General features: G+C 44.6%; 1 protein-coding gene across 1 annotated transcript; it reads left to right on the top strand.

The window, feature by feature from the left end:
* LOC143933607 (B-cell receptor CD22-like) lies at positions 1-27,983 on the top strand. The gene is made up of 8 exons (XM_077456553.1): positions 1-2,364; positions 6,641-7,003; positions 12,204-12,494; positions 13,818-14,081; positions 18,149-18,251; positions 20,459-20,546; positions 25,837-25,923; positions 27,812-27,983. Exons 1-8 carry the CDS (start codon positions 2,322-2,324, stop codon positions 27,917-27,919), a joined length of 1,347 nt encoding a protein of 448 aa, XP_077312679.1. The 5' UTR covers positions 1-2,321; the 3' UTR covers positions 27,920-27,983.

Raw genomic sequence — 27,983 nt, forward strand, 5'->3', positions numbered from 1 at the left:
TGGTGTATACTCATATAGTATTTAGAGCCGCTTATTCCACACTGTTTATTAGGGATATTGTACACAATTTTGTTTATATAGAATGGCAGCAGGAGTTTTTTGGGGTTTGTAAAAAGCGCAGTGGTGATACACAGGTGTGAGGGCGAGAGTGTGTATTATTGATTTACTATAAATACTCCTATTTTGGGCATCATTATTCTTCTACTTGAACTAACAAAGTACATAAACACACTAGTTTATTGTCTCATGGTAAAATTATTCTTGAATCTGGGTTCAAGAGCTTATTGCAGGTCAGGCTGGATGACTCAAACAGGCAGGTCTTGGTGCCTCCACTGTGGTTCTGCCAGTTTGGAGAAATTTCCAGAAGCCGGAGGATGAAAGCCAGGAGAGTCTGTCTGCATGCTTAGGGGAACTTAGCCAATCCCCAGGCGGTAGGCCTGGCATGTTGATAATGTGGATAATGACAGAACTCTGGACGGCTGTACTACAATGCTAAAACGATGCTTTATTCAAATAATATTTAGGACACAGCAAATGACATCACAGCGAAAGATGTAAAAACTGAAGCGTTTCGCACTAAGGCTAGTGCTTACTCATAGCTGGTTGTTGGCTGAGCCAGCTCCTAATTACCTACAGGCCAGAAGCTTGGGCTGGCTCAGGAAGGATCCTTTCAGCAGTGCAGTTTTACTGGGACCAGTGGGAGCAACAAAGGACATTGTGAGTACACCAACACACTTGGGGACTTTACAAGGGAAAATCTTGCCATATGTAGCCAGCTTTCTGGAGGGACCGCATTGTGCTTAACTCCCTAATCCTTATCCTGAGAGATCTCTAGAGCAGCTGGGAGGGCTGGTAGGACCTCTTTAGTAGTTGGAGCTGGGATCAGTTCTACGGAAGGAGGGGTTAGGCTCCTGCAAGCAGTTACCTCAAGGTAACTGTTATGCGGGCAGCACAGTGGTGTAGTGGTTAGCACTCTCACCTAGCAGGAAAAGGGGTCGCTGGTTCAATTCCCAACCACGACACTACCTGCCTGGAGTTTGCATGCTCTCCCTGTGCCTGCGTGGGTTTCCTCCGTGTACTCCGGTTTCCTCCCACACTCCAAAGACATGTAGGTAGGTTAATTGGCCTCTGTCCAAAATTGGCCCTAGTATATGAATGGGGACCTTGAATTGTGGGCTCCTTGAGGGTAGGGACCAATGTGAGTGTGCAATGTACATGGATAAGGGTAGACGCTCACTCAGGTTGAACTGGATGGACTAGTGTCTTTATTCAACCTAACTAACTATGAAACTATGAAAGGTTGTGTTACTTTTCTAGAGGGGCCCAGGGCTCCTAGTCTGTAATGGAATTTTTTTCATAATTCACAAAGGGCTGTGTTTTGTACAGAAGGAAGCAGTTCAGAACTTCGTACAGAGAGAGGAAATTGTCCCTGGATTTAGTTTTTTGATTTAAGCTGGGCATCCCATATATCCCTTTAACCCATCCAAGTCGTTACCCCTAATAAAACAAATACAAAGCCAAGGGACTGACTTCTTGTGGTTGAATGAAAGCAGTAAGACCCCTTTCACACCACACCGCTCCATAGCGTGGGCGGTAAAACGCAGATATTTTTAGCAACGTTTTACCGGCGGATTTGCGGCAGATTTGCGGCGCATTTAAAAAGTGCCCCGCTAGCGGCCGAGAAAGGGTTAAAACCTCCGGCAATACGCCGCAATAGCGGCAGTTTGCTGGCGGTATTACAGCGCTGCCCCATTGATTTCAATGGGCAGCAGCGGTGGAGGAGCGGTAAACACACCGCTCCTTCACCGCTCCAAAGAAGCTGCTGGCAGGACTTTTCCCTGACGTCCTGCCACCGCACCGCTGTAGTATGAAAGCCCTCGGGGCTTTCACACTACAAACAATGGTGCAGCTTTTTTAGGGCGGATTGCAGGCGCTATTTCTAACGCTATAGCGCCTGCAAAACGCCCTGGTGTGAAAGGGGTCTAAATGAGTATTGCAGGAGTAGGATAGCCTGTTACCAACAGCCTCTGCGGGTGTAGCGCTACACTAGCATACAGGAAGATCAATGTACAAAGAAAGAGAATCTTATATTTTCATGCTTTGCTTCTATCTCCACCTCCTAATTTTTTTTATTTTTTTGTTAATGGTGTTCCGGTTGTTTAATATTCATCCATACACTGAAATGTGAAATTGGTAAACGGTGGAGTAATCAGCAAGATTGCAACAACTTCCTTCTCTTGACGGTGAACAACGTGAACACTTTTAAGGAATTAACTCTCTGAGTTAGCAGGAGACGGAGAAGTTTCACAGAAGCATCAGCCATGGACCTGGTCATGGGAATACTGCTAGGACTTCTCCTAAAAGGTAATAAAATCTGAGGTTGGCTACAGAGATCAAAGCTATGCAATCCTTTTGAAAATCTGAATATCAAGATTGTCTACTTGGTGTCAATATTTCGACGGAACAATGGAGTTGATTTGCTAAAACCAGAGGGAAAAATCTAGTGAAGCTGTACATGGTAGCCAATCAGCTTCTAAATTCAGCTTGTTTAATAAAAAAAAAAAAAAAAAATGAAAGCTGATTGGTTTATATGCAGAGCTGCACCAAATTTTGCCCTTTCCAACTTTAGTAAATCAACCCCAGTGTTAACTGGAGTGATCCGATGGCACTCGATCACTAGGTAGATGAGGGGATGGAAGGATCAGGCTCTTGCGATTATATCCCCAGGTTTAATCAGTTTGGCTACCAAGATCAAAGCTATACAAACTTTGTTGAAAAGCTAAAAATCAAGATATTCCACTTGGTGTCAATTTTAGAAGAAGCAAAGTGTTAACTGGGGTATATGATGGCACTGGATTACTAGGTAGATGAGGGGATGGGAGGATCAGGCTCTTGAGATTGTATCCCCAAGTTTAATAAGGTTGGCTACCAACAAGATCAAAGCTATGCAATCTTTGTTGAAGAGCTAAAAATCAAGATATTCCACCTGGTGTCAATTTTAGAAGAAGCAAAGTGTTAACTGGAGTGTCTGATGGCACTGGTAAATCTCACTAGGTAGATGATAATTCATTAGATGGCTTTTGGTCAGATGGTCAGATCTAGTGAATGCATCTTGGCTCATAGGGGAGGGTCAGGCTCTTGAGATTATATCCCAGGTTTAAAGAGGTTGGCTACCAAGATCCAAGCTATAGAATACTTTTGAAAAACTAAATATCAAGATTGTCTACTTGGTGTCAATTTCTAGAAGGAGCAATGGAGTTAATTTACTAAAACCAGAGAGGGCAAAATCTGGTGAAGCTGTACATGGTAGCCAATCAGCTTCTAAATTCAGCTCAAAATCAAGATATTCCACCTGGTGTCAATTTCAGAAGAAGAAAAGTGTTAGATGGTACTGGACCACTAGACAGATGATAATTCTTAAGATGACATTTTAAGAATGTAGCAAGATGGTCAGATCTAGTGAACGCAGCTGGACTTGAAGGGAAGGGAAGGGTCAGGATCTTGAGACTATACCCCAGGTAAATGTAAGTGAAGAGTGCCAGGAGAAAACCCAGAAAATATATCTTTGTGCTGAAAATAAATTGAAAAAAGAATGGAAACAACAATTTTCAAGCTTAGGTTCCTCACTTCTTCAGGGCATCTGTGCTTCAATTGCTAGTTATGGTTTTCACTGTCTAGATATTCCCCACATGATCTCCTCCAGGAGCAGTAAAGATTGTTCTAAAGCTGAAAATATTTGCCTTATATTGGTCTGTAAGCCCTTGTACACACGATCGGAGATTCCGACAACCAAATCCGTCGGATTTTGTCCGAAACTGTTGTATACACACGGTCAGATGAAGTTGTCGGAAAATCCGATCTTTCAGAACGTGATGACGTTATTTCGTTACGATGGGACTATGTTCAGGCTAGTAGCCAATAGCTTTGGTGTAGGAATTTGATCTGAGCATGCGTGGCACTTTGTCCGATCGGAATTCTCTACACATGATCGGGGTATGTCCGATCGGAGCATTTTGAAGGAAAATATTTCCGGCAAGTTGGAAAATTTGGTCCGACGTAAACAGTCCGATGCAGACCACACACAGTCGGAATATCCGACAAACGCTCCGATCGGACACATTCCGTCGGAATCTCTGACCGTGTGTACAAGGGCTAAGAGTACCCAGACTAGTAGCAAGCAAAAACAATGAACATTTTTTGAGCAGGGGAAAATATGTCTAAATAGGCATGATCCATAAGAAGGTTGGCTCAAGAGAATCACTCATTGTCGGAGTCAAAATGAATAAGGCTTGGTTACTGCAAGAGTTACAATAAAAAACAGAATCATAAAGAGTTACCCTGCATTCACTATATCTGGTCTCCCACAAAACACAGAACATGGGACTGCAATTATTTTAGTAAATATAAACTGCGAAATACCTTTTCTCATCTGCAGTATATAGTGCCTTGTACACACGACCGGATTTCCTGTATAAAAGGTCTGACGGAATCATTCTGTCGGACATTCCGAACATGTGGGGGCTTCATCTGACTTTTTCTTTCTAAAATTCTGACGGACTTAGAAATAGAACATGTTTCAAATCTTTCCACCGGAACTCCACCAGAACCAGTTCCTATCGAGTGAACTGCTTGTCTGTATGCTGTTCCGACGGACCAAAAACGACGCAAGGGCAGCTATTGGCTACTGCCTATTGAACTTCCTTTTCCTAGTCCTGTCATACATCATCACGTTCTAAAAAATCGCAATGTGGTGTGATTGTGTATAGGCAAGTCCGTTTCAGTAGAACTCCGTTGAAAAGTCCTTCGGAGTTCAGTCCGACGAGAAGTCCGTTTGTGTGTACGTGGCATTGCAGTCTCGTGACTTCTATCAGTATCTGGTTAAAGCTGACAGGAGGAGTTTTCATTCCTCTTCTGACTGTCCTGTGAGGCTGCATAACCCCTGACCTTCTGTCTGGGCAGTGCTGATTGGCCCTGTGCTAATCACATGCACTCTCTCTCAAAATAAAAAAAAACTCTCTAGCAATACACACCAAACTGAACATGTGCAGTGCATCATGCATCCAGCCCTTTTTAGGGCACCGGGTTCATGAATTACAGGGCAGGGAATTTTTTTTAAGCACCTGATCAGAGCCAGAGGCTCTAATAGGCTTCAAAATAGAGTGGTCAGATAATGCGACCTGGTGCCCACCCAGGTGTGTTACAACAGCGAATGAATATTCGCTATTGAAACACTGATCCTCAATCCGGCCAATCAGAAGCGGGTGTGAGACCTGCTTTCCGATTGGCCGAAAAGAGAAGACTCCCGATTGGCCGCCGAGGAGGAGGGAGGAAACAGAAGCTGCAGGGGAAGCCGCCGGTGATGGAGAGCTGGAGAACGCTGCCGCTGAGCCGGGGGAAGCTGCCATTGATGAGGTAAGTGCTACTGACTGGTCACCCCACCAACCCCCTGCCCCCCCCAAAAAAAACAATTTCCACCAGCCGCCACTGTAAGAGGGGCTGGCAGTAGTTTTAGAGGTTTGAGTTAAAAGAAACTTTAAGGAATGTATATACTTTTATAGAAAACCTAGACAGATATATGTAGGATGCCTTAGCCCTTGTACACACAGTTGGAGATTCCGACAACCAAATCCATCAGAGTAATTCCGACGAATTAATTCCGGAAGAGGTCCGGAAGTTATGTTGCATACACACGGTCAGACTAAGTTGCCAGAAAATCCGATCGTACGTAACGTGATGACGTTATTTCGTTACGACGGGACTACGTTCAGGCTAGTAGCCAATAGCTTTGGTCTAGGAATTTGATCTGAGCATGCGTGGCACTTTGTCCGTCAGAGTAGGCTACACATGATCGGAGTATGTCCGATAGGAGCATTTTGTCGGAAAATTTTACCAGCAAGTTGGAAAAGTTGGTCCGTCGGATATTCCGATGGAAACAGTCCGATGGAGGCCACACACAGTCGGAATATCCGACAAAACGGTCCGATAGGACACATTGCGTCGGAATCTCTGACCGTGTGTACAAGGGCTTAGATGACCTTTATCTGAGAAAGCTAATTGCCTGGCGGTTGTGCTGATTTTTATGCCTAAATATGCCAATGACCTAGAACAAGTACAGCTGTAGGGGTTGATTTACCAAAATTGGAGAGTGCAAAATCTGGGGCAGCTGGCTCAGCCATACACCTATAGATTATCTGCAGATTTTCTATGGTTAGATGGAAAAAGTGCAACAGATTTCTCCATGTATGCTAAACTGTGTGGATGGAGGAATCTCCCACTGGGCCAAGCCTCAGTATCTTGCTAGTCGGCCCCGTTGGCTCTCAACCTAAACAATGCCGACACCCAATCAGAATGTTCAGGTATTGTGAGAGCCAGCTGGGCCGACTAGCAAGATATGGCAGCTTGGGCCAGTGGGAGATTCTTCCATCCACACAGTTCAGGTTAGGGTTTCCATCTGACCATAGAAAATCTGCAGATAATCTATAGGTGTATGGCCAGTCTAAGCTTTGACATAAAAAACTGGAAGCAGATTGGTTCCTATGCACAACTGCACCACTTTAAGTAAATCAACCCCATAAGGTGTTCAGACTTTTCCAAAAGCTTGTTGTTGTATGGTTATCTGCAAGTTTTTATTCTATTCCAGATCATATGTTGAAATCAGTAGCAGCGCAGACATTTGAATTGCCAAAAACCATGATTACCTTGGAAGGTTCCTGTGTTGTCATCCCATGCAAGTTCACCTATGCTAAACTAAAGCCGGTCATCAAAGGGCTCAAGTACACCAAAAGCAAGTGGGGAGAAATCTATAACAGCAAGAATTCAAGTTCGGTGCTCAAGTCATTTTCGGGACGTGTATCTTTAGTGGGTGACTTGGCCAAAGGCAACTGTACCATCAAGATCAATGATTTGAGCTATCAGGATGATGGCCTTTACTTTCCTCAGATCGACTCTGATCCACCAACATGGGAAGCAGAAAGCGAGGATAAGGTTTATGTTTATAGTAGATGTAAGTGGAAAACTGCAACCTGAATAGAGATTTTCAATTGCAAAGGAATTATGTCATATTCATGTGGAATTACTATAAGATGAATACGTAGAGCTGCCATGCTGACCATATGAAATAGATTAGTTACTTGACTGTCCTGACTTGATAAGTTTGTGAATCATTGTCCTAGAACAAGTTGGATTAAAGCTTAAAGTGTTGGTTCGCCTTTACATAAAAAAATTTAAAAGGTGAACATTGTACACCAGGGCCGTCTTTTCGCATGAGTGCGCTGGGCAGCCAGGGCCGGACTGGACTACCGGGATACTGGGAAATTTCCCGGTAGGCCGCCTACCCTGGGGCTGCTTTGAGTTGCGGCTGCAGTGCTCCGCTCTTTGCCTCTCTCCTCCTAATCCTGTGTATCATGGAGGTGGCTGGGTCTGTGTTCAGCGGCTGCTGTAACAAGGCCCCGCCCCCCTAAAATGACTCATGTAATATTAGATTGAATCAGTGTTCCGCCTATCACACGAGCCGCTGTTACAGCACAGACGCTGAACACAGACCCAGCCAGCTCCGTGTTACACAGGAAGAGATGCCTGCTGTGTGTTACCAGGGGATGGTAAGTAAGCATAGTGAGGCTGCATTCATGGGCACAGTGAGGCTGTAATGGTGGGCACAGTGAGGCTGCAATGGTGGGCACAGTGAGGCTGCAATGGTGGGTACAGTGAAGCTGCATTCACCAGCACAACGAGGCTGCAATGGTGGGCACAGTGAGGCTGCATTCATGGGCACAGTGAGGTTGTAATGGTGGGCACAGTGAGGCTGCAATGGTGGGCACAGTGAGACTGCAATGGTAGGCACAGTAAGGCTACAATGGTGGGCACAGTGAGGCTGCAATGGTGGGTACAGTGAGGCTGCATTCACCAGCACAACGAGGCTGCAATGGTGGGCACAGTGAGGCTGCATTCATGGGCACAGTGAGGCTGTAATGGTGGGCACAGTGAGGCTGCAATGGTGGGCACAGTGAGGCTGCAATGGTGGGCACAGTGAGGCTGAAATGGTGGGTACAGTGAGGCTGCACCAGCACAACGAGGCTGCAATGGTGGGCACAGTGAGGCTGTATTCATGGGCACAGTGAGGCTGCAATGGTGGGCACAGTGAGGCTGCATTCATGGACACAGTGAGGCTGCATTTGATGGGCACAGTGAGGCTGCATTCATAGGCACAGTGAGGCTAAATTTGATGGGCAATCGTGCGTGATTGTGTAGACAGGGCCCCAGTGCACTGTATTGCCCGGGGGCCTATAATGCTCTTAAGATGGCATTGTTGTACACCCTCCCTATTCCTCAGTCCTCATTGAACTTACCCCCGAGGATGCTGAGCTGTAAGTGCCCATGCAGGTGGTCCAGCAGTCCAATCATCTCCCTCCCTCTCACTCTTCTCATCTTAAATGGACCTGAATGATTCTGATTGGTCAACGCTTGAACAGTAAATTGCTTCAGCCCATCCCAGAAACCCTGCACAGAAAAGAGCGGACCACTGGACCAGCTGTGCGGGCACTGATAGCTCAGCATCCCCAGGGGTAAGTACAGCGAGGACCATTGGGGGAGGGTGTACAGTGTTAGTTCTTCTTTTTATTTTTCCTGTAAATGTGAACCAGCAGTTTATCTATGGGAAATGTTATACTACACTGTGTTCACACTTATCAGGCAAGCAAGTATTTTGACCAAGTCATAATTTTTATGCATGTTATCCAACTCTAAGTTGTATAAAATGTAAAAATGTAATACTTATTTGATTTAAAGCGGTTCTTCACCCTAAAGGGGAAGTTCCGCTAATCTGATCCCTCCCCCCCTCCGGTGCCACAATCGGCACCTTTCAGGGGGGAGGGGGGTGCAGTTACCTGGATAATCCAGATAACTGCACACACTTCCGGCCAGACCGCCGCAGACCCCCGCAGACGCCCCCCCCCCCCCCCCCCCCCCGTTGTGTTCTGGGAAACACACAGTTCCCAGGACACAGCGGGGGATCTGAAGAGACGCGCAGCGCGACTCGCGCATGCGCATTCGGGAACCGGGCAGTGAAGCCGTCGTGCTTCACTTCCCAATTCCCTGACAGAGGATGGCGGCGGTGGCAGCAGCGAGATGAGCGATCGCTCGTCATCTGCCGCCGACATCGCTGGACCCTGGGACAGGTAAGTGTGATTTTATTAAAAGTCAGCAGCTGCAATATTAGTAGCTGCTGGCTTTTAATATTTTTTTTTTAGGTGCAGCTCCTCTTTAAGCATATCAGGTGATGTGCATTTGTGTAATGAGGGAGGGAGTGTGGCCCTAAGGAGATCAACACCCTATATCAAGGTGTGCATAATTATTAGGCAGCTTCTTTTCCTCAGGCAAAATTGGCCAAATAATAGATCTTATTAACTGTGAAAAGTCAAAAATTGTAGAGGGATGCATCACTCTTGAAATTGCTAAGATATTGGGGCATGATCACAGAACCATCAAACGTTTTGTTGCAAATAGTCAACAGTGTTGCAAGAAATGGGTTGAGTAAAACAAAAAAGACTCAAATTAACTGCCAAAGACTTGAGAAGAATCAAATGTGAAACTACCAGAAACCCATCATCATCCAGTGCTGTCATATTCCAGATTTGCAACCTACCTGGAGTGCCCAGACGTAGAAGGTGGTCAGTGCTCAGATACATGGCAAAGGTAGGCTGAAACCCGACCACCACTGAACAAGACACATAAGTTGAAACGTCAAGAATGGGAGGGCCAAGAAATATCTGAAGGCAGATTTTTCAAAGGTTTGATGGACTGATGAGATGAGAGTGACTCTTGATGGACCAGATGGATGGGCCTGTGGCTGGATCAGAAATGGGCACAGAGCTTCACTTTAACTCAGACACCAATGAAGTGCAGGTGGGGTACTGGGCTGGTATTAATAAAGATGAGCTGGGGGGGCGGGGCGGTTCAGTGGGGAGAGCCAGCGGGCACAGCTGCAATCATACTCCCCCCGGAACCCAAAGACTTTGGTTTCCTAGAAAATGTTCAGCAGGTTGAAGATGATCTCAAAATCAGCTCTCAACCCTACTGTCAGTTTTTAGAAGACCCTTTATTCAAGCAGTGGCGCCGGAAAAAGTCTGTATCTTTCAAGAAGACCATAATATTTATGCAGGACAATGTTACATCACATGCATCAAAGTACTCCACTGTGTGGCTAGCCGGTAAAGGCCTTAAGGATGAAAGAATAATGACATTGCCCCCTTCCCCACCTGACCTAAACCCTATTGAGAACTTGTGGGCCCTTCTTAAACAGGAGATTTACGGTGTAAGAAAACAGTACACCTCTCTGAACAGTGTCTGGGAGGCTGTAGTTGCTGCTGCACAAAAGTTGGTTGCCAACAGGTCAAGAAACTGACAGACTCCATGAATGGAAGGCTTATGACTGTTATTGAAAAGAAGGGTGGCTACAGTATATTGGTCACTGATTATTATTTTTTGGGCATCCAGGGGGAGGATTTTTTGATAAGAGAGCTGAATCCAGAGATGGGCTTTAATATAAAAACTCCTTATTCCATGTCAATGATATAAAAGGTAATGCCATCAGGGAAACTGAATCTGTCTGTTCGGTTCTAGTGGCCCTCCTGACCCAGCCCCATGGCCCTCCTGACCTGGGGTGTGGAACCATGCATCCTGAGTCTCGGGGCCGGCTGGACCAAGGCGACACAACTGCAGGGACAGACTAGATTTCGGGGCCTATTGATCCAAGGGTAGTCCGGTGCCGTCACATCTGAATGGAGAGGCCCAGCAACTGAAGAACCCCAGGGGAGGACTCTTCAGGAGAAGACTGTGGCTTCTCTGAAGGAGCCTGAAGGTTTAGTTGAAGGACGCAACCTGGATCAACACACGTATGGTATCACTGAGAGAACCTGGTACCTTATGTTAGCTCTTTAAATTTATCTAGGTCCCTCAGCAATGCTCAAGTGTACGTCACAAGTCTGTGGCAGAGACTTTGTCGAGCACCCTACCGGATAGTGAGAGGAGGTCTATCCAGGGGTTGTTAAATCCAGCTGTAAAATGGTCATTATTCTCTGGATTTTCTCTAAGGGCTTCCATAATTTCTGCAATCTAAGTACCTGAACTCATTCCTAGCCCTCTACCCTCTACTACTTTATTGAAAGACTGTTTCTGTTACAAATAAATAACCCAAAAGAAGATTCAGTGTTAGTTTCCACATTCTTTGGGCCACCTACCACGGGAACCCCTAGATCAGGGATATGCAATTAGCGGACCTCCAGCTGTTTCAGAACTACAAGTCCCATGAGGCATAGCAAGACTCTGACATCCACAAGCATGACACACAGAGGCAAGGGCATGATGGGACTTGTAGTTTTGCAACAGCTGGAGGTCTGCTAATTGCCTATCCCTGCCCTAGATGGAGAAGTAAAAAAGAAGGTAAGCCCAATAAAACCAGCAGCTCCTTCGGGGGTTAGTGCTACACTATATGTATGTGTGTGTGTATATATATATATATATATATATATATATATATATATATATATATATATATATATATATATATATATACTGTATATATATCAAATTTCTCTTCTTTCCTTCTTTCTTCCCATCTTTCCTTCTATTTCTTCATTCCCTTCTTTCCTTCTCTTTTCTCCCTTCTTTCCTTCTATTTCACCCTCCCCTTCTCTTCTTTCCTTCCATTTCTCCCTTCCCTTCTCTTTCATCCCTTCTCTTTCATCCCTTCTTGCCTCCTCTTTCTTCCCTTCCCATCCCTTCTTTCATTTTCTTCCCATTCCTTCTCTTTCTACACTTCTTTCCTTCTATATCCCCCTTCCCTTCTCTTCTTTCCTTCTCTTTTTACCCTCCTTTCTTTCTCTTTTGTCCCTTCTTTTTCTTCCATTCTTTCCTTCTAGTTCTTTCCTTCTCTGCCTTCTCTTCTCTTTCCTTTTATTTCTCTCTTCCTTTCTCTTTCTTCCCTTATTCCCATCTCCTACTTCCCTTCTATTTCTTTCCTTCTTCGCCTCTCTTTCTCTCCTTTGCTTTCGCTCCTTCTCTTTCTCTTTCTTCTTTTCTGTCTCTTTCTTTCCCTCTTTCCTTCCTTCCTTCTCTTTCCTTCCTTCCTTCTCTTTCTATTTCCACATGGTAACATAATAGAGATAATTATACTAGCTCCTATCTTCCTGTGTTCTTGTCTTTTACAGACATTCCAAAACTTAATATATCTGGTCCTAGATTACTAATAGAAGGAAATACCTATGTCTTCACTTGTGATGCCAAACACACCTGTCCTGCCAACCCACCAACACTCACTTGGAACGTTGGGAACCTGCCTGCCAAAACGCATCACAGAGCGCTGCTGAATGGAGTGTGGGAGACCGTATCAAAACTAACATACAAAGTAGTCTCAGAAGATGATTTGGAAATCCTGAAATGTTTTGCAGAATATCCTAACAGAAAAAAAACAGAAACCCTACAGTTCCTCGGCATATTGCGTGAGTAAAATTAAAATGTGGCAGAAGTGTTATTTAACCACTTAACTAATACCCAATTGTTTGGGAAAATGTAAAAGATGATGTTACATTGAGTAGATACCTAACATGTCTCGTTTTAAAATTGCGCACGCTTGTGGAATGGCGCCAAACTACAGTACTTAAAAAATTATTTAGCATTTATTTATTTTATTTTTAGAGGGCACTCTTTACTGAGATATCTGAGGTCTCCCCTGCCCTCCAAAGCACCTAATTAAACCAATATCGGTTTGATCAGATGCTTGTTCAAGCCGACAATGGCTTGATCACATGAGACCAGTGGCAGCTGGGGGGAAATTTTTCTTGGGGGGGGGCGGCAAATTATGCCATACATTCCAGGAGTCTTCAGGAGAGGAGGAGAGGAGGAGGAGTTTTCTCAGCTAAGCACACTCTCCTGCATGCATGCCTGAGCTAAAGGCAGATGGATTCCAGGAAGTAAATGCCACATGAATCATTTGCCCTTACTCAAGCAGGCTACGGCCAGAAATGCTAGGAAGGGGTGTTTTTCAAAGTGTCTTCTCAACAAAATGAATCCTAGAGACATGGATGGATGGGAGAGTTTTCTTTGAAACTTAAAAATAAATTAGTGATTTTGGTTTGTGGTGCAGAGATGCAGTAAAGATCTGCTTTAAATATACAACTTTCATGACAATAACGACTGGTTATAAAGAAGGTCCTGTGTTCAAGGTCCTGGTCATCCAGTTGTGCTCCTGAGGTATCCCTCTGTCACAAGGGTTCCTGGTTAAGAATATAAACAGTTGTGTGTACATACTTTACGCAGGCATTGTCCACTCTTGTCCCAACAAAGGATAAAAAACACAAGAAACCTGCAATTCATAAAAAGGAAATTGTAATTTGTAAGTAAACAGACAAAAACTCACCGCCGCTCAGATCCCTGATGTCCTAAACTGATGCGGCGCACGCTAATGGTTCGTTCATACCATCAGCCATGAATAAAAGATACTTTAGTGGCACAAGCCATCAGGATCCAACTAGGGCTTTATTTGTCAAGGTTAAAGGATGCATATCAAGTCCCAACGCTTACGTGTTTTTGCCCAGTACGGGCCTTAGTTATAGCTATGACTAAGGCCCATACTGGGCAAAAACACTCAAGAGTTGGGACTTACTATGTATCCTTTTAATCGTGACAAATAAATCCTAGTTGGATCCTGAGGGCGTGTGCCACTAAAGTATCTTTTAATTGTTTATTATACACAGTAATTTAGCAAGCATCCAGGTAGATTTAAATCTGCTCTAATATAATCTGCTGCTATTTTGTTTTCCTAGATCCTCCAAAACTGGTGTCCGTCCAAAGCACCCATGAGACCGGCCATGTGAGGAAAGGTGACACGTTTGCACTGGTTTGTCAGGGTTATGGAGACCCAGATATTACCAATTACACCTGGTACAAGGACAATCAGATTGTCCTCTACGAAGAAGAGTTTGAAGAGCTTTACATCGATGGGATGACGGAAGACAAATCTGGACAGTATTATTGTGTGGCCAGTAATGATGTCGGGAAGACCAAATCTGAGCCAATCAAACTGCTTTGTAAGCATAACGGGGGGGGGGGGGATATATGATTGCATCAATGACTGTTTAGAGCAGCGGTTCCCAACCTTTTTGGATCCAGGGTCTGCTTTATCAGCAGCCAATTCTCCCAGGGACCGGGGAACTTTGGGGAGGGGCTATTCATGGAGTCTGTCCTTAGACCCACTTCACAGCACAGTCCTTCCTTTATATCCGTGTCCTTCGTTCCCCTTCACATCACAGCCCCCTTTACATTACTGCCCCCCTTTACATGACAGTGCCCCTTTACAGTGCCGTCCCCTTTATATCCCTGTATATTAATGTAATGGGGACTGATCGGTAAAGGGGGCGCTGTAATGTAAAGAGGGGCTGTGATGTAAAAGGGGTACTGTAATGTAAAGGGGACTGCTCTGTAAGGGGGGCACTGTAATGTAAAGGGGGGGCTGTGATGTAAAAGGGGTAATGTAATGTAAAGGGGACACTGTAATGTAAAGGGGGGCTGTCATGTAAAAGGGGTACTGTAATGTAAAGGGGACTGCTCTGTAAGGGGAGCTCTGTAATGTAAAAGAGGGTTGTGATATAAAGTGGGCTGCACTGTAAAGGGGGCACTGATATAAGGGGGAATGCACTGTAAAGGGGCACTGTAATGATTACAATGCAGTCCCCTTTTTATTACAGTGCCCCTAGCAATCACAGCCTCCTCCATCACAATGCCCCCCCCCCCTTCCCTCTCTAACATGACACTTCCCTGTTCTAGCATCTGCCTCCCCTGCACAGGACTCGTACCTTTGGCAGGACAGAGGCTGTGATCAGTCCCTGCTTCCTCTCCTGGCCCCCCTGTCCACCAGACGATGGTGGGGGGCAGGGGGTCCTATCAGTAGGGCAAGGGGTGACAGGAGTTCCCTATTCCGATCTGCAGCTACTCCCACCCCCTGCCCTGCTGATTGAATGGCATCACTGGCCTGGTGGGCACAAGAGTTGGGAATGGACAAACAGGCATGGCCACATGGCAGGCAGTAAGCGGCGACCGCGGTCTGTGGTATTCCTGTGCGGACTGCGGTCGCCCCTCACCTGCTGTGTGGCCTAGTCATCAACAGGGGTTGGGGACCCCTAGTTTAGAGGATGTGGTCTCTTGGATTACTGCGCAAAGACCAACCGTACTTGCGGTGCTTCAGTTTTTACTCAACGTGTCCATCTACATGTTGCAATAAGGCCATTTTCACACGGAGTAGACTCCAATTAGATCAGCGGAGGATCAGCGGAGGATCAGCGGAGGATCTGTCTGATGATCCCCTGCTAATCAGAGCAGAGCAAGAGGATGACAGGTCTGTGTCCGCTCAGTTTATGCAGAGAGGACACAAACAGAACCCGCTCTGCTCTATGGCTGCTGGAAACACACTCCGCCATCCGTTTACACACTGATGCCGTCTGACCCACCTAGACGAAGGGGGACCAATCCCTTTCCATTTATTTTAGCAGGCTATTTAAAACTCGGCAGTATATAGGGGTGAAAAGAGGGTCTTCATTTCCACCTACTTCCCCCTCCTCTCCCATTTTTGGACTTTTTTTTTTTTTGATAGGTACTCGCTCTCACTGTTGCTTGGATAACCTAGGAGATCCAAATAGAAGTTCAGCATTCCATCTCTTTGCCTCCAGCCTTATTGGACAGGTCCCAGAAGGCTGCAGGTCCATTCACAAAGCATAGCACAGCTCAGACATATGCAGTGGGAAACCAGCTGTGAAGCCGCAAAGAATCACAGCCGTCTTCTAAATTGAAACGTGCCAGTGCCAGGGACCAGCTCGGGTGAGAATGGCAATGGATACTTGGCTTTTAGTTTTTTTGTCTTTGTTTTGGGGAGATCCTCTTTAATGAATTTAAAGCACTCTCTAATTGAATGAGGTGGTGAGGCAGGGTGGTGCTGCCACACACTCCACCTAATTTAATCAGAGAATAATTTGCATTCATTAAAGTGATTGTAATGGATCGTTATTATTATTTTTTTTTTAAATAACAAACATATCATACTTGCCTCCACTTTGCAGCTCGCTTTGCACAGAATGGCCCCAAACATCCTCTTCTGGGATCCCTCGATGGCTCTCGCGGCTCCTCCCGCATCGTATAACCCCCTAGGAGAAGCGTACTCCCGAGGGGGTTACCTTGCAGCCATGCATCCACGGCCATTTGCATCCACGGACATAAATGCCGAACTCAGCCCTGCCCCCCGGCGCCCACGTCATTGGATTTGATTGAAGCAGCAAAGCAAATGGCTACGTCTCGTAGTTGAATCTGAGCATGAGTTTTTTACGTGTCGGAATTGCATACACACAAACATATTTTCTGATAGGAACTTTTTCCGACCGAAAAATTCAGAACATGCTCTCAATCTTTTCCGGGTCGAAACTTGGCCAGTCTGATACACACGATCGCATGTTACGACCAAAAGCTCTCATCAATCTTTTGACGATGGAGCATACACAAGATCGCATTTTCCGAACAAAAGCTCTCATCAATCTTTTGACAGATTTCCGATCATGTGTGCTCGGCATAATAGTACAGGAGTCTCATATTGCCAATAAATTTCACAATGCGACAGAGCGAACTGTCGCAATGGATGCGCCAATCTTGATAAATGTCCCTCATTGTTCTAAAATGTAGTCCCTGCAACAAGGATAAAGACGTGATTGAAAACATGACAAAAGTTCTAACCCTTCCTCACGTGATCCAAACTGAATACTACTGTGTATATTCAAGTGAACCTGTGGCAAGATGGTGCCAGGTCCATAATGCAGAGCAGTTTAGGTTTCTTTCAATGGGTAGACTTCCTGGCCAATAGAAAAGCAGAGAAGAGGAGAAGGCAGGCCAGTGGTTGAGTTGGAAGTTCTGTGGACAATAATGGTGCCTTCACCAGTAAACAACCTGAAGATGTTTGCTTAGTCGAACCTGAAGCCAACATACTGACCCTAAGGTAGGCTTGGAAAATAGGTGATCTAATTTTTTGCCATCATCTTTAGCATTTTTAGTAAATTAAGAAGCATGATGGGGGTCAAAAGTGGAACTTCACCAAAAAGAAAGTTCTACTTTAACAGCCCTGTCTCTACCACTTTTGAATTTTTTATTTTTTTTGGGGGTGGGGGGGGGGGGGGGGTGCGGGTACCTAGTTTTGACAAGTAGGCGATTGGAGTGGAAGTTCTCGCCTCACCTAATCCACACAACCACATGCCACAGGTCCCAGAAGGCTGAGGGTTCATCACACAGTGTAGCACAAGTCACACATGAGCAGTGGGAAGCCAGCAGTGAAGCCACAAGGCTTCCATGCCAGCTTCAATTTGTAAACATTCCGGTGCCAGGGACTCGAAGACCAGTGAAGAACCTGGGCCTGGGGTGAGGACAGGTTGGATCCCTGGACATGTAAGTGTCCTTTATTAAAAGTCAGCAGCTATGCTCTTAGCCCTTGTGCACACGGTCGGACATTCCGACCACAAAATCCGTCCGATTTTTTTCCGACAGATTTTGTCCAAAACTGGTGTTGCATACACACAGTCGGACAAAGTTGTCGGAAAAATCTGATCGTTCCGAACGTGATGACGTTCGTTTGTTACGGAGGGACTACGTTCAGGCTAGTAGCCAATAGCTTTGGTCTCGTTATTTGATCTGGGCATGCGTGGCACTTTGTCCGATCGGAATTCTCTACAAACGATCGGACAAAGTCAGATCGGATCATGTTGTCGGAAAATTTTATATCCAGCTCTCAAACTTTGTTGGTCGGACATTCCGATTGAAAAAGTCTGATGGAGCCCACACACGGTCGGATTATCCGACAACACGGTCCGATCGGACATTTTCCGTCAGAATGTCCGACCGTGTGTACAAGGGCTTACAGTTACTTACTGGGCTGCCTATCAGGTCTATCGGCAAGGCAGCCCAATGGCCAACAAACCCGGCCATCTTTTTTATTGCCATCTAGATCAATATTCTACAGATTTCTACTTACTTTTTGTTTAGTTTTGAGTGTTGTCCCACCTTAGCAATAAGCAGAATGTGTCCGTTTGGTCAATTGTGCATTAAAGCTCAGTTCCTTTTTACTTAGGTGTGGACTGTGAGTCTTCTTCACACATAAAAGGAGTGGTGGCAGCAGTTGTCATTGTGGTATTGCTCATATTATTGGCAGCAGTCATTGTGATATGGTATAGGTAAGTACTATAACTTTTTTTTAAAAGGTAAAGTAAATGGTTCACCCATTTTCAACCTCTGCAGCATTAATACTTATGTTTTCTTTATTGCGAAGAGACATCCGTGTCTGCTCAGTATCCTCAAAGCTGTCCATTTACACCCAACTACCTATCTAAATGAAGTGAGTGAAATGTAGCTCTACAACTACTTAAACAGTAAATAGTACGTAGAACAAACGATGAAAAAAGTCTAATGAATATTCAATGAAAAATAAATGGTGCAGTCCATCATGGTGAAATGAATGAAAATGAAAGAATAAGTCCCATAAAACAAATCGGATCCTGAAAAGGAAATCCGAATGGGAGTCCACAATAAGGAGGTGATAATCTTCAAACAAATGAATGAAAAAACTGTTTATGTGAAGCATCCAAGGTGGTGAGTGCTTTCAAGGTAGATGAGATTAAACACTCTTACCAGAACTGGTGGATCCGGATGTCAGCGACACCAAATCATAAAAGCATGGATATCCAGATTGGTGGCTCTACCAAACGATTGAAGGGACCCGGGATCTACGATGGTGTTTTGAAAAGACCTCATAGGTATCGACCAAGCTGAAAGGGCAAATGCCCAATAGGAACTCCACAGCATCCAAACACTCAGAAGCTCCTGTCCCGGGCTGCTAATCCTCTGAGCCCAAGTTCAGACTTCTCTCCTCCAGCCAATGATACCATCTAAATGGAAGAGAACAGGGACCTCTCTCCCATTATTTTTTTTTTCCAATAGATTTTTATTGTTTTTTCACATGAACAAATAGATAATAAAACATTATTTTTTTTTTGGGCCTGATCCGACCCAGAGGTAGGAAAATGTAAATGGCTATCTGAGTCCGTTTACTCTCAGTACCCCATAGAGCAGGGTGGGCTCTGTACGTGTCCACTTTGCAGATACTGAGCAGACATGGATGTGTCTTAGGTCCCCTCTGCTCCGATTACACCCGCTTGTTCATAGGGGTGAATGGTCTTCCCTATCAGGTCCGCCTGAAAAACCGACAGACCGACCTGATATGTAAAAGGGGCCTTAGAAATTACTGAAGCCACTGGATCAGTGTGACAACCAGGACATTGATATTTCAAAAAGCTGAAGTCAGCAGTGACCCCCTATGCTTCCTCATTCATTGTTTCCTTTAAACCAAACCTCTATTCTACCCATCAATCCATGAAGAAAATTATCTGGCAACCCGGTACATTCCAAGTTTAAAATACTTTATTAGGTTACATGTGAAAGCAGAACAATGCAGCCAACATGTTTCGGCCATGTGGCCTTCTTCAAAGATGCTTTGAAGAAGGCCGTATAGCCAAAACATGTTAGCTGTATTGTGCCACTTTTAAATGTAACCTAATAAAGTATATGGAACTTGGAATGTATCATGTTGCCAGGTAATTTTCTTCATGGATTGATGCCTTCAGAGTACACACTCCATCTAAGAGCACCGGCCCGCAGCAATTTGTGTGAAAAAAAAAAACAGTTGAGCGCTGGCAACGTTTTTTTGTCTATTTTACCCATGCAGCAGGTTCACTTTGATGTCCTTACTCCCTGTAGCATAAACTCACCCTTCCTTTGCTCTCCTGCTGCTCTGTTCAGCTGTTCAGAGGTGCTTCCAGGTATGATAAAGGCATGTGACAGTGCAGGGCCAATCACTGAGCACTAGTTTCATAGTTAGTTAGTTAGTTAGTTAGTTTGTAAGGTTGAATAAAGACACCAGTCCATCCAGTTCAACCTGAGTGTCTACAACTGTCCCCATCCCTGTACATTGCACACTCACACCAGTCCCTACCCTCAAGGAGCCCACAATCCTAGGTCCCCATTCATATACTAGGGCCAATTTTGGACAGAAGCCAATTAACCTACCTGCATGTCTTTGCTGATGTCACAAGGGGAGGATCCAAAGCTCAGTGTGAGCTATGATATCAGCAACTCACTGTTATTTTTACACCTTGTGAGAGATCAAAGAAAAGTCGACCATGTGATGCTGCAAAGGGAATTATGGTGCACTGGTTGCTTTCTCCTACATGGGCAAAACTCATGTTCACATTAAAACTCCTATGCACTAGTGGAGTAACCAATGATGTCCAAACAAAGGCCATACAAGCCAGTTTTGCACACAGTTTGTGCATGATTAGCACATATCTGTATTATACTGAATACAACAGCAAATTTCTTTTCACAGAAGAAAAAGAGCTTCAAGCCAACCAAGCCAACCAAATCCAGCAACCGAGGAAGCCTCCAGAGATACCAATCTCTATATGAATGTTACGGTCAGTATTTGTGTATTTGTAGGAGCAAGAAGAGGGGGTAAGGTCGCGCTATGGAGCAATTAGATATAGTTCTGGTAAGAGCGGCCTCTATTAAATTTCCACCCAATATGGGTGGAACAATGAAATGAAATAAGAGGAAAAATAGACTTGGCGCTATACCATTTTAGACTCAAAATAAATAAATAATTATAATTTGCATAGATTTTCCAGCGTGCTGGTAAGTAATAAAAAAATGTATAAATAAAAATAAAAGAATAATGGTGAAAAACTCTCCCTGTAATGCCTAACAGTAATCTGTAGTAATTATTCTTATATATATGCTTTTCAATAAATATCAATAAACCATAAAAATCAATAAGCCATAGAAAACTAATAGAACATGCAATTCCTAAATTAAAATATTAAAGTGCAAGTGCCAGTGAGAAAACATGTGCCAGTGTTTGAATGCACAAAATTCAATTACAAAATAACAAAATAAATGTCCAATCAATTATCTGTTTTGCATATCATATGTCCATTAGTGCACATATTAAATATCATGTGGCGAAAAGTCAGTGAATAGATGGAATAAAAATATAAATAAAGCAGGTGAACAAAACCTGGGAAGTTATAAAAATGAATGATAAATATTAAAACGGAAAAAATGTGATAAAAATTGATTATAAAATTGATGATAAAAAATAGTGAAAAAACTGTGAAAAAATGGTGAAAAAAATGGTGAAAATTCTTCTATAAGTGGGGGGGGGGGGGACGGGACTTCAACTGTTGCTCCCGGTGCTCGGTGACCACTTATGTAATTGCTCTCACCAGAGGTATAGCCCCGTCCGGGGTGGATCAGCCTCCACAGTATAAGCCACTGTGTTGCTTTCTGGCTTGCCTCTGCTGTGGTTCTGGGAGTCCCTCGTTCCTCCGTTGGTATAGCGTGCCACGTTATATGCAACAAGGAAGAGGCATATCCATGGTGTAGTACGTTTATAAATTGAGATTTTATTTAAATGAACATAAAATTACTCACAAGCAATCAATACAATCTCGTTTGTTTATGCTGCTCGGTTTTAAAAAGTTCCGCTCGGCTGCCTCGCCGTCTGAGCAAGAGGTGTATGCTGTCTGGCCACACCATACGCGTTTCGTCATTCAGACGTCATCTGGAGCGAGCAATTACATAAGTGGTCACCGAGCACCGGGAGCAACAGTTGAAGTCAGTTTTGAGTCTAAAATGGTATAGCGCCAAGTCTATTTTTCCTCTTATTTCATTTGTGTATTTGTGTTTGTGACTTTGGTAAATCAATCCCTATGTATGGCGTGGGGCACAGCAAGGGGGCCAGTGCTTCCCTGTTCACAGTGTCAGGTCCGAATTTTTGCCTGAATTCGGACCTGAAATTGAGCCAAATACGCACAGGACCCTTCTGATGTACTCTCCGCGGCCGCCCTGGAGATGTGTGAACCGGCTCCATTGAGAGGGCTGGTCACACGTTCCTGTCATGCGAATTGGATGCGAGGAAACCCACATCTTATTCGCATAAGTGTGAAGCAAGCCTAAAAGTCCATATAAAATTAAAATTATAGTATAGCTAATGTTCAAACTTTTTATTTTTTTATTTTTAAGAGTAGGTAATGGATAAATGCCTTTTTTTGTTATCTGTAGTAAGAAGATCCGGCAGTAATCTTTGAAGTGTCGTTTATTGGTAAATCAGAGTGACAATAAAACTGACGCATTTCGGCAATAGCCTTAGTCGTAGCCTTTTTTTTGTTATCTACACTATATTGGCGAAAGCAGTGATGGCGAACCTTGGCACTCCAGGTGTTTTGGAACTACATTTCCCATGATGCTCATAGATCATGGGAAATGTAGTTCCAAAACATCTGGGGTGCTGAGGTTCACCATCACTGGCCTAAAGTATTGGGACACCCTTCCAAATCATTTGATTCAGGTGTTCAAATCACCTCCATGGCCACAGGTGTATAAAATCGCACACTTAGGCATGCAGACTGCTTCTACAAGCATTTGTGAAAGAAAGGGTCACTTTCAGGAGCTCAGTGAATTCAAGCGTGGTACCGTGATAGGTTGCGACTTATGCTCGCTTATCTGTGAAATTTCCTTGCTTATAAATATTCTATGCTCAACAGTTAAGGCCCATACACACGATCAGACTTTTTGACAACAAACATGCAAATTAGCTGTTTTGGAGCAACATCCGACCGTGTGTACGCTCCATCGGACAAACTTTTTTGGTTTTCATCGGACTTTTGTTGGCTGTGCGAACGGACAAACTTTCTGGCAACAAAAGTCCGATGGAGCAAAGTCTGATCGTGTGTACAGAAAACCATAGGACTTTTGTACAAAGTACAAACAGGCATGCTCAGAATCAATGCAAAAGATCAGAAAACAATACAGAAGTTGACCAAAGGTGGCGCTAAAGAGCAGAAAAACCACGTGATTTGGTGAAAGTTGGCTGAAAAAGTCCTGCTGTGTGTATGCAATACAAGTTCAGGGCCGACGCCCTTTGTACAAAAATCCAAGGGAAAGTTTGTACAAAGTCCTATTGTGTGTATGAGGCTTTAGTGGTATTATAACAAAGTGGAAGCAGCTGGGAACAAGAGCAACTCAGCCACTAAGTGGTAGGCCAGGCAAAATGACAGAGCGGGGTCAGTGCATGCTGAAGTGCACAGAAGTCGCCAACTGTCTGTAGAGTCAATACACTTCATGTGGCCTTCAGATCAGCACAACAACAGTGCATACAGAGCTTCATGGAATGGGTTTGCATGGTGAAGCAGCTGCATCCAAGCCTTACATCATCAAATGCAATGCAAAGTTTCGGATGCAATGGTGTAAAGCAGTGGTCATCAACCCTGTCCTCAGGGCCCACTAACAGGCCAGGTTTGCAAGATAACTGAAATACATCACAGGTGATATCATTTGCTGCTCAGTGATTGCAGTGTTCTAGTCTGCATCTCCCCCAAGGTAATACATAAAACCTGGCCCGTTAGTGGGCCCTGAGGACAGGAGTGGATGACCACTGGTGTAAATCATGCTGCCACTGGACTCTAGAGCAGTAGAGACGTGCTCTCTAGAGTGACGAATCACACCTCTCCGACTGGCCATCTGATGGACGTGTTTGGGTTTGGCGGTTGCCAAGAGAACGCCACTTCTAACCCATTATTACTTCAAAAATAAATAAAAAACAAAAGCCTTTGGCTTTAGATACACTTTAACCAACCACTAGTGATACTGCAGCTATCCTTAACCACTTGCTGACCACCGCACGCCAATATACGTCGTCGCATTCGCAGCAGTGGGCAAATGGGCATACCCGTATGTCCCCTTTAACTGGTGGGGCTAGCAGGTGCGTGCACGCCCGCCGCATACAGCGTGACCGTCCCGCGGGACCAGCTAACTCGATGTCCTCCAGTCTCCCGGCGTTCCTGTCACTGAGCCGCAGAATGGGGACGTGCCTATGTAAACAAGGCATTTCCCCGTTCTGCCCATTGTCATGACAGAGATCACTGCTCCCTGTCATAGGGAGCAGTGATCGCTGTCATGTGAATTGAATCCCACCCCACCCCCCCCACAGTTAGAATCACTCCCTAGGACACACTTAACTCCTTGATCGCTCCCTAGTGTTTAACCCCTTCCCTGCCAGTGTCATTTACACAGTAATCAGTGCATTTTTATAGCATAAATGACAATGGTCCCAAAATAGTGTCAAAAGTATCCAATGTGTCAGCCATAATGTCGCAGTCACGATAAAAAAATAAAAATAAATCGCAGATCGCCGCCATTGCTAATAATAAAAAAATAATAATAATAAAAATGCCATAAAACTATCCCCTATTTTGTAGACGTGCAAACCAAATAATATACGCTTATTGCAATTTTTTATACCAAAAATATGTAGAAGAATACATATCGGCCTAAACAGAGGAAAAAATTGTTGTTTTTTTTATATATTTTTGGGGGATATTTATTATAGCAAAAAGTAAAAAATATTGCTTTTTTTTCTAAATTGTTGCTCTTTTTTTGTTTATAGCGCAAAAAATAAAAACCGCAGAGGTGATCAAATACCACCAAAATAAAGCTCTATTTGTGGGAAAAAAAGGACGTAAATTTTGTTTGGGAGCCACGTCGCATGACTGCGCAATTGTCAGTTAAAGCGACGCAGTGCCGAATCGCAAAAAGTGCTCTGGTCAGGAAGGGGGTAAAATCTCCCGGGGCTGAAGCGGTTAAAGTGGTTATAAAGACAAAGGGTTCTTTACCTAATGCATGCTCTGTAGTAAGGTAAAACCTTTCAACAGCAGCTCCCCCAGACTCCCCCCTCAATAAATTAACCTGAGTCTCCTGTAGGAGCATACCCACCAGATTGCCCTCATTGCAAGTGGCTTTCTATGGTGGCACTTAGAGAAGAGGTGCTGAGAGTGCTGGGGGATTGAGGGGGAGGGGGGGTTGAGGTTGGACCCCTGAAGAAGAGGTAGGGGGCTGCTCTGTGTAATACCATTTAGGCTCCGCTCACACCTAGGTGTTTGTGGGCGTTTTTCTGCTGTAAGCCTCAGCCCTAAAAAACGCCCAACAAGACAAATCCCATTCATTTCAATAGCCCCTGTTCACATCTAAGCGTTTTGCCACCTGAAGCAAAATGCCCATCACTCAAAAAAGTACAGGAGCTTCTCTTTAGGCAGATTAAAGGCGTTTTTTCTGGTTTTTACATTGGTGACCTTTTGACCTGTACAAAAATTGCTGCAAAATCGTGTGATTTTCTGCATGAAAACAATACGCTCAGGTGTGAATGCAACCTTAAGAGAGGACTTAATTATGCATTGGCACCTACATTATGCACTGTTGCTAAGCCATATGATCATCATTGGATAATGGTACAAGGGTGGCATAAAGCCCTTGTGGTTTTTTTTTTTTTTTTTTTTTTATAACGAAATACATCAAGGGTACATCAAGGGTTCATAGAACTCCATCAGGTTTCACTTCTGGCAGCTCCTTTCATAGATTCTGGAACATCTCCAACCACCAGTAGGATGACAGCCAAATTCAGTATTTTATTGAAAAACCCCAAAAACAAATGCAAGTGGAGAAATGTCGTGACCACTTTTCTTTTTTCTGTTTTTAATAAAATGTATTTTTAATACTACACTTCATTGGAGCCCTTTGTTTGCTTTTCGTACTGAGTCACCTCCTCTACTGTTGCATGTAATTTGAATCTTGAGGGCAGAGCCAAAAATGACTATTTTGATAGCTGGCCGTACCTTTGCAGTCTAATAATAATTGTACCCCCAAAATTTGTAGGTGCCCCATAATCCAAAACCTGTCGCTGAAAGTTCTTATGCAACATTGCAGACAGACAACAGATGTCCGGACTATGAACAACTCCAGGTAACAACTTCCTAACAGCCACAATTCTTGTACTTATATTGTAACCCCCCTTCCCCAAAGCACCTTGTCCCCATGTTTATGGGGAGAAGGGCCTCATCCCCACAACCCTTGCCCGGTGGTTGTGGGGGTCTGCGGGCGGGGGGCTTATCGGAATCTGGATGCCCCCTTTAACAAGGGGACCCCCAGATCTCGCCCCCCCTGTTTGAAATGGTAAAGGGGTACAAAAGTCCTGGCCTCCCTTCCTGTGTGAAACTTTGTACAAATGCACCCCTACCATTTCACAGTGTGAAAATGGTAAAAATTACATGACATGGCTTGGGACAAGTCCTTTATTAAAAAAATTTAAAAATAAAAATGTCCCACAAAGTACATTCATCATCTTCTTCTCTCACTCCAACGGACCGAAAAAGGAAAAAAAAAAAAAAAAAATTGCACACCGCCACCGATTCGTCTCCATGGGAGGCACTCACCGTAATGACCGTCCTCTCAGGTGACAGTTCTTTTATAACTGAGGGTGGGGCCCAGGGCCGTTTTTAAGGCAGGGCAAAAGGGGCAGGTGCCCTGGGCCCTGTCATTGTTGTAGGGCCCAAAGCAGCTGCCTCATACTTGCCAAATATCCTCTGTGAAGTGCTGCTACTAATGCAGCTCAGCTCTGCCCTATTGTTGTATAAAGATGACTCACCTGCAGACCCTGTGTTTACATGTAAATTACCGGCATGCATATGTAAATAGGGCCGGCCGACGGCATTGATATGTATATCATGCCCCCCTGAGGTTATATCCACAGTAATCTCTAGCAACCAATCAACAAGCAGAAATCATGTGCTGTAACCTCTAGCAACTAATCAGTGAGCCGTAATGTGTGCTGCAACCTCTAGTAACCAGTCAGTAAACGGTAATGATACACTGTAACCTCTGGCAACCAATCGCAATGGCTGCCTGATCTCATTCAGTAAACTGATTTTGAGTCTAGCTGCTATTTATTGTATGTCTCAGAGCAGGCGGAGAGCAAAACTGCATGGGGGGGGGGGGGCAAGAAAAGTTTTGCCCAGGGTCCAATTAATATTAAAGACGGCCCTGGTGGGGCCACACAGTGAAGTCCCCGGGTGACCCCACCCCTGTGATGCACGGGGACATCCCTATGGCTTCCCCATAGTGTCAGAGGGTGGCGGGTCACCCGGTTACATCACCGGGTGGCCCTGCTCTCAGTTATAAAAGAACTGTCACCTGAGAGGACGGTCATTACGGCGGGTGCTTCCCATGGAGGGGAATTGGTTGGCGGCGTGCGTTTATTTCTTTTTTTCTTCGGTTCATCAGAGTGAGAGAAGAAAAAGATAAATGGTAGGGGTACATTTGTACCCCGTTACCATTTCACACGGGGGGGGGTGGGATCTGGGGGTCCCCTTGTTAAAGGGGGCTTCCAGATCCCGATAACCCCCCTGCCTGCAGACCCCCACAACCACTGGGCAAGGGTTGTGGGGATGAGGCCCTTGTCCCGGTCAACATGGGGACAAGGTGCTTTGGGGGGCTACCCTAAAGCACCCTCCCCATGTTGAGGGCATGTGGCCTGGTATGGTTCAGGAGGGGGGGGGGGCGCTCTCTCGTCCCCACCTCTTTTCCTGTGGCCTGCCAGGTTGCATGCTCGGATAAGGGCTCGGTATGACATTTTGGTGGATTGACCTCCCACCTATTTTGGCCACCATATTGCCATATTTTTATTTTTATTTTTCGTTATCTCAAACCTGTCAGCAATGAATCACTAAAATGATATTGATTGTCATGTGAACTGGATGTATATATGTATAAATGATAAATTTCTCATCTTTTCCTGCTACAATTATTAGATTTGTTTAAATAATTCACACTGTGCCATTACCTACATCTACAGGATAACCAAGCAAGGAACAAGCCACCATTTCACACATCTCCATCCTATTCGGAATATGAAGAGGTCATCCCAATCAGAAGTCTGCAGCATATAAAGAGGAAGAAATAATTCCTAATTGCTGCATCTGTTGTAAAGCCTTTTTTCTTTTTTTCTTTTTTTGTCAAAAAAATAA

This window comes from Lithobates pipiens, unplaced genomic scaffold (genome assembly GCF_037356315.1).
Source record: "Lithobates pipiens isolate NorthernLeopardFrog02 unplaced genomic scaffold, aLitPip1_a1.2 Scaffold_27, whole genome shotgun sequence".
Lineage (NCBI taxonomy): Eukaryota > Metazoa > Chordata > Amphibia > Anura > Ranidae > Lithobates > Lithobates pipiens.